The 6,821-nt window shown below is 38.6% G+C and overlaps 1 protein-coding gene across 1 annotated transcript; it reads right to left on the bottom strand.

Moving 5' to 3' along the window:
- Positions 1-1,294: 1,294 nt before the first annotated feature.
- SMIM20 (small integral membrane protein 20) lies at positions 1,295-6,539 on the bottom strand. Its single transcript, XM_075194752.1, has 3 exons — positions 6,384-6,539; positions 3,885-3,941; positions 1,295-2,414 (listed from the first exon to the last, which is right to left on the bottom strand). The coding sequence occupies exons 1-3, from the start codon at positions 6,490-6,492 to the stop codon at positions 2,377-2,379; spliced, it is 204 nt and encodes a 67-aa protein (XP_075050853.1). The 5' UTR covers positions 6,493-6,539; the 3' UTR covers positions 1,295-2,376.
- Between the last annotated feature and the right edge of the window lie 282 nt (positions 6,540-6,821).

Below are 6,821 nucleotides of genomic sequence, written 5' to 3'. Positions count from 1 at the left end.
ATCTCAGTCTGCGGGTCACCACCAATCACCCGTGCTCCCCCTTCAACTTCACACCCCAATGGGTTTATGCTCACAAGATGCAGATGAATATAAGGCCCCACACATGTGAAGTGTCTCCCAGACGGGTGTATATCAGGGATGCACTGAGTCTCCAGAAAACCAAGGAAGGCTCAGAAAGAGGATTCTGTGTTATGCGCTATGAAAACCCTTTTCTTGTTTCAGTACATAAAATAGATGCTGAAGTTCACGTTCATACCACCAGTGACGGGATTTGAAGTGCGACTAGGGAAGCGCCCTTGTGTATGTTATAAACCATCTGTATTGTTTGCTATATGCGAGAGTTTTTAGTGGAACTCTAAATACATACTTAGGGCTGCAGTACCGAACGAAGCGCTAGACACACATGCTGCACCTTGTTAAGGTTTAAATCAAAGTGGTTCAACTTTTGCAAAACTACAGCTATTTTTTAAAAATGATAAAGATGGCTACCTGTCCATTTTGTTTCCTGGTTTGATGCCCAAAACCTTGCTGTGCTAGATAAATACAAGTGTGGTTTTTGTAAGTGACCCAAATCCGTGTACTGTTAAATTGCAGGGTCAAACTGGCTTGAACCTTGATAAACCATAGCCACTTATTAAAACTGATTAAAAAAGGTTTCTTCTACCTAACCAGCCACGTGTTGTGAGCCTTAAAAATCTTTCCGTCCCAGGCTACATACAAGTAAGAGACCCCCCCCCCCCATTACATTTACATTGTTGAATTACTGGCCAAACTGGTTTAACCCTTAAAAAAATAGTTACTTGTTCAAATTGGTAAAAGAAAAAAAACCAAAAAGTATGTTGTGCCCACTTTGCCACCAGTTCAGATGCCCAATACCTTGGCACTCCAGAATAAATGCAAGTGGGTTTTATGAAAGGAATCCACATCAATGTATATTCACTGTCCCATTGCTGGACTGAACCATTGAAAAAGCTAAAATTACTTGTTAAAGTTGGTATAACCGGCTTCTTTGCCCACACCTGTTCTGATGCCCAAAACCTTGTTGTGCCAAGATAAATACAAGTTGCCTTTTCTTTGGAATTAAGGCTCAAGAAAAAGATAATGCCCGATTGGAACACCAATCCTCTTATATGGACACAATGCCTTAGGCTTACTGCTAGTTCTTTAATAGCTAATGCTAACAGAGCACACACCTGCCACACATCCCTCCATAATGGAAACAAGAATGACACCAGGCCACTGACTGCAATATTCGCTAAAGGTCAGGCATATAACAACATCAAGCACTTTAGAATCTTGGCAACAAAAATCAAATTTATTTAACAAGGTTCAAATATCCATACAATATAATGAAAGAGCTAGGATGCACATAGTAAATCCAAAGCCTTATCCTCATAACTATCATGCACACTCTGGGAGTACACAAGAGCCCTCCAGATTTTAATTGCCCATCATGAAGCCAGACTGGCCTTGATGGATGCATATTGCTTACAATTTTCTCTTACACCTTACATTCAGTGTTGAGTAATGAAATAGATCTATAAGATCCACATTCCATCGTATCCTTATCAGTTTTAAGAAAAACCATGATTGCAGTGGATCATCATATAAGGACTTGGGGAGAAGGCCCGATTGGAAAACCAAATTATAAATTTCCCGCAACTGTGGGAATTATGTATGTACCTATTATATACCTATACTGGCAAACTGTTAGGACCTGGAGTTTTATAAAGCACTAGATTGGCAATGGCCTCTTTTACCTTCTTTCGTCAGACAGAGTGTGTACTAGTAATCGGACAATTTTGGCAAATTATGGGCCAGCAGTACCAAAGGATGCAAATGTGCTAGCAAAGCAAACAGCAGTATTTTGGGTGTTTGAGGCGCTGGAGATTATACAACTTTTATAACAGGAAAAAATTAAGTTCTTACGTATGCCAAACGCACAGTATCACTTCTCGTCTTCTACGTCAATGCTCAGACCTGGATTTTTTTTTTATTCTGTATTAAGCCATGCAGATTAAACATATTGAATGTTTTAGCTTTGCTTCATATAGAGGTATGTTTTACACCACACTTTTGCTGCATTCATTTGACAGAAGCCTTACATCACTATTCTGTGCTGCTGGGGGACCCTGCGCCTTCTCTCAGCATTTCATTGGGTAACATTATTACTCACGACCAACAGTACACAGATGATTAATTCTCACTCAGCCAGTGTCCATATAGAGGATGGAATATACTTCAATTAACATATTTGAAGACCATTCCATTCAGTGAAAACAGAAGAAATTAATATTTATTATAGTTGGTCTAAACACAGAGAAAAAGTGTCCTTCTAAACTGTAAAGCTGGATAAGAACTGATGCAGATTCTCTTTTACTTCCTTGAGAAGGGGTCGCTCCACACTTTTAAGCCTAAAAGGAGAAATGACAATGAAATACATAAATGTACAATAAACAAACATATGGAAAGTAAACAAACAGTATAAATATATATTGAAGATCTTATCCATGTAGTGAAAACAGAAGAAAATATTACAGTTAGTCAACAACCATTGAGAAAACGTCACATTGGCTCTAATCACTGAATTCTCAATGGTCTGTAATGGAGTGGGAAGGCAATCATTTATTTTTCTTGTATTTGAACCTTTACAGTTTGGTTTTTAGTGTTTTTTTGAGCCACAGTAGCTGCAGTTACAGCATTATTAGCTGTTCTGACCTGTATTTAAGACATGAAAGTAGATTTAGCTGTCGTGGAGTAGTGGAGTGACCTGAATGGGGTAATCAGGAAACCACAGACTGAGGTTAAGCTTTGTTTTTTAACAGAGATGCAGTGAAATGTAAGATTGACGCTAAACAGTGTATTTTGCATTTATGCCTCATATAGGAAAATGTAAATTTTGGGGTTTTAGTGGTCCTTGCATTCAATCTATACATCAGTACTGAAAATGTAAGTTACCAAACCACTAATCTCCTCTCTAAAACCCTAATGTGTACTACCAACAAATATTCTCATTATATTATAATATTATTTTCCCCAAGTCCCCAATTTCATATTCACTATATTAACATGAATATTTCATTTGCAAACAGTAATTAAAACACATTAATAATAATAAATATATAGTCTGGATATATTTACTCTGCAAGATTTGCTAGAAGGGTAATTTTTTTGAACTGCACAGTTGGAAAACCGCAGCACGGATGCCATTTTTGGCAGAAGGTCTCACTCCTAAATTTACACAACTGTACCCAGTTTTATGGGTAAGAGCATGGGGATGCGGGCCAAGATGGGAGAAGTTGGGCGATTCAGGTAGGTTTTCTTTGGGGAGTAGAATTTTGCACCCACGTGTAGAAACAACGTTTTGTTCTGTGGATAAAGAGAGCACATTTCCAGGGGCGTTCTCTGCTTTTCAGGAGGACCCATAACTTTCTACTCACACAAAAGATCTTTATTCACCAAGATGTTAGAGGCTGGGCCTTTTCTTATACGTTAAATTTGACACACGTTCAACTTCTACCAATATACTGAAAACCTTCAAAGGACAGACGGACACATAGAAGACAGTCCCAATTCTCATTCAGCCTTATAATTAATTTAAGGCATTAATGAGCCTAAACCAAGCAGTATTTAAGGATGAAATGAAAAAGCTGTAATTAATGAAGGGGATGGTTGCAATGTGGAAGTAGGCTGACATTGATGTGACTTTTTCCACCATTGACATTTTGAGGGATCCGTCAGCCTGTAAATATAGGTGCAGATAGACTTTCTGGGGGGCAGTTCCATGGACCAGAAGAGCTCCCTGAAGCATGCTACTTGTACATAAAGAAGCGGTACATTTCTATATCTTAAGCCCTATCTACTGATTGCCATACAATATGTACCTGTGGGCTGTACATCTTCCTGTATGACTCCAGCTCTGTTTATTCCTTGTTCTTTCTCTGGAAAAAGGAAACGGGAGAATATTGGTGTAGATCACACACTTTCTGGATTCTGCACTAGTAACCTCATTTTACAAATATTCCTGTCATTCTCATAATATAGGCAATATATTGACCAATTATTGATATTCCCACATATCTTCTAAATGAGTCAGTTGAAAATGTTAAGAAGCATTTCCACAAATGGAATTTGAGGAAAACAGTAATATATTTTTAAACAACCTATTACAGACCACCTTCTCTATCATCCAGCATATAGGCTACAGACCACCTTCTCTATCATCCAGCATATAGGCTACAGACCACCTTCTCTATCATCCAGCATATAGGCTACAGACCACCTTCTCTATCATCCAGCATATAGGCTACAGACCACCTTCTCTATCATCCAGCATATAGGCTACAGACCACCTACCCTATCATCCAGCAAAGTCACAAACCTTTTAAAAGAATGTGAAAATATTTTTTTACACATTATAATAAAAAAAAAATGTTTGTTAACTTTTGATGTTGAAGTGCATTTGTCACCTACACTCAGTGGAGCCACCCATTTTGTTGTCTGAACCAATATGCAGCTATTCAATATGCTAGGTAGGAACCAGTGACATCACTAAAGCATTGCCTGGCCTATATTTATGAGACCTGGCTCACATTCATGAGATACTGGTTCCTAGTAAACCGATGGGCTACATTCTCATTAACATTACTTCAGTTCATAAAATAGCTGCCTTTACTGTGTGTAATAGGCAGCTCCACTTTAATATCCTTTAGAACCGTTATAATGGAATACATGAATATATGGCCAAAATGACGCAAATCGTGAAGCCCCGCCCCCTCCGCCCATACACACCTCTCCTGCCCTCCAGGATCTCCCGGACTCAGCCAACATAAGGTTGTACATTCTGGCTCTAATTTTATAGAAGTGGGCAGATGGGCCAGATGCGGGAGAATCGCCAGATCTCCCGGGAGTCCGTGAGACGGACCCAAATTTTGGGAGTCTCCTGGACATTCCGGGAGAGTTGGCAAGTACGAGTTATATACTGTATTTATGGGGCATATTCAATTGTTTGAATATCCTGCGGCGTTAAAACTATTACCGTTATTACGGTAATAGTAAGCTGGATTTCAGCTCGCTGAGCCGCAAACTGAAATCCAGCGAGAAAAGTACCGTAATACCGGTATTTACACACACTTAGTGCGCGCGCCGCAAGATTTTTGGCTATAACACCAACAATTGAATATGTTATTACGGTAATAGTAAGCTGGATTTCAGCTCGTGGGTCAGGGAGCAGCGAGCTGAAATCCAGCGAGAAAACTGCCGTAATAACGGTTTTTACGCTGTGTGCAGAGCGCAAGATTTTTGGCGTTTCCGCCAACAATTGAATATGCCCCAATAAGTCTTTGCAACAACTGATATGTTGTTCATGGTTATGTATGTGCGTTGTGTGCACATTTAAGCCTCATGTGTCATATTAATATATCAATGTTAATTTACTCTTGAACGTATTGTCTCCTATTTCTCATATTTTCAAAACTAAGGGGCATATTCAATTGTTTACTTTTCCCGCCGCGGAAAAAGTAAACAGGTTATTATGGTAATTCTACTCAGATTTCAGCTCGCGGCTCCCTGAGCTGAAATCCAGCAAGAAAACTACCGTAATAATGGTATTTACGCGCACTATTACCGTAATGACGGTAATAGTGCGTGCGCCACGAGATTTTTGGCATTTTCGCCAACAATTGAATATGCCCCTAAATATTCAAAATGTAACAAATAATATGCCATAAAGCAGAGTAGAAAATATGTTATAGAGCCATAAGGTAAAGTTCGAATTACAAGGCATATAAACCATTACTCAATTAAGAACATTAGTGGCAAGAATAACACAAAAATTATTTTCTGATATTTAAAATCCAAAAGGTTCAATTTTACTGCAATTCATAACAGGCAATTCATCTGGATAGTAGCTGTCATTTTTCTCGAGCGTTTATAAAATGAAAGTAAATGCCTGATTGGTTGCTATGGGTTAAAGTACTTAGCTGCATTTTTATGAAAGAAACATGATTATGTATTATTTATCGGCAGAGTGGGCGGGAGGTTTGTTTATTTGTCTTAAGTTAACTCCGCTTATAAAATATTTTCCTTACTTTAGTTTGCAATAAAGAATTCATCATTTTCATTCCATATAGTCCCTGTACAACTGTCCAGATTCTTGGCATCCTAATCATTTACTCTTTAAAGTCTGTTAATGATTCATACTATAACGTATACACGTCAGTGCAGTTATAACATCGTGCACATGAGATAGAATAAGCCGCAATCTGCGTCACATCTAGTAATCACTAATAACAATAAGTGTAATAGTTTGTGATACATTCAGTCCCCTGCAGCATAAAACGTTGTCCCTTTCTCCCCGGGAACACAACACACTGTCCACTTACTGTAGTCATCTATGTGCTCCATGGGGTGATAGTAGATGGGGTAAAAGGCTGCAGCTACAGCAGCAATAAACCCCCAAAATACCAGCACTACCCTGGTGTTCCTGGACATGTCTGCAGCTCACTGCAAGGACACACCACGTGGTGCAAGCCCCGGAAGAAACATGGAACTGTATCACACAGTCTGATTGGACGGTTTATAAAAGGATCATGAAACTCATCTCCTCATTGGTTATTCTCCTTCAATAATGGAATGTTTTCATTTTTAAGCTATTAGTGTATAGTGACGTTTATTGTGCTACTTGATGCTGTCTGTGTTTATATGACTTGTGTTCAATAAGGGGACATGTTTTTTTTTTTTTATCAGAAATATATATAAAAAAATCGCAGTATTGATTTTAAATCATGCAAGCTGTATTATGTATGACTCCAGAAGAAGAC

The sequence above is a fragment of the Mixophyes fleayi genome, chromosome 1, assembly GCF_038048845.1.
Source record: "Mixophyes fleayi isolate aMixFle1 chromosome 1, aMixFle1.hap1, whole genome shotgun sequence".
Taxonomy (NCBI): domain Eukaryota; kingdom Metazoa; phylum Chordata; class Amphibia; order Anura; family Limnodynastidae; genus Mixophyes; species Mixophyes fleayi.
This window is presented reverse-complemented; position numbering and strand designations above follow the sequence as displayed.

Bases quoted from the DNA above. Each gene is read 5' to 3' on its own strand.
- SMIM20 (XM_075194752.1), bottom strand. From the start codon at position 6,492: ATGTCCAGGAACACCAGGGTAGTGCTGGTATTTTGGGGGTTTATTGCT. The intron at 3,942-6,383 runs GTAAGTGGACAG...TCCTTTTTCCAG, and splicing joins GGAGCACATAGATGACTACA to AGAAAGAACAAGGAATAAAC. The intron at 2,415-3,884 runs GTACATATTGTA...TTCTCCTTTTAG, and splicing joins GGAAGATGTACAGCCCACAG to GCTTAAAAGTGTGGAGCGAC.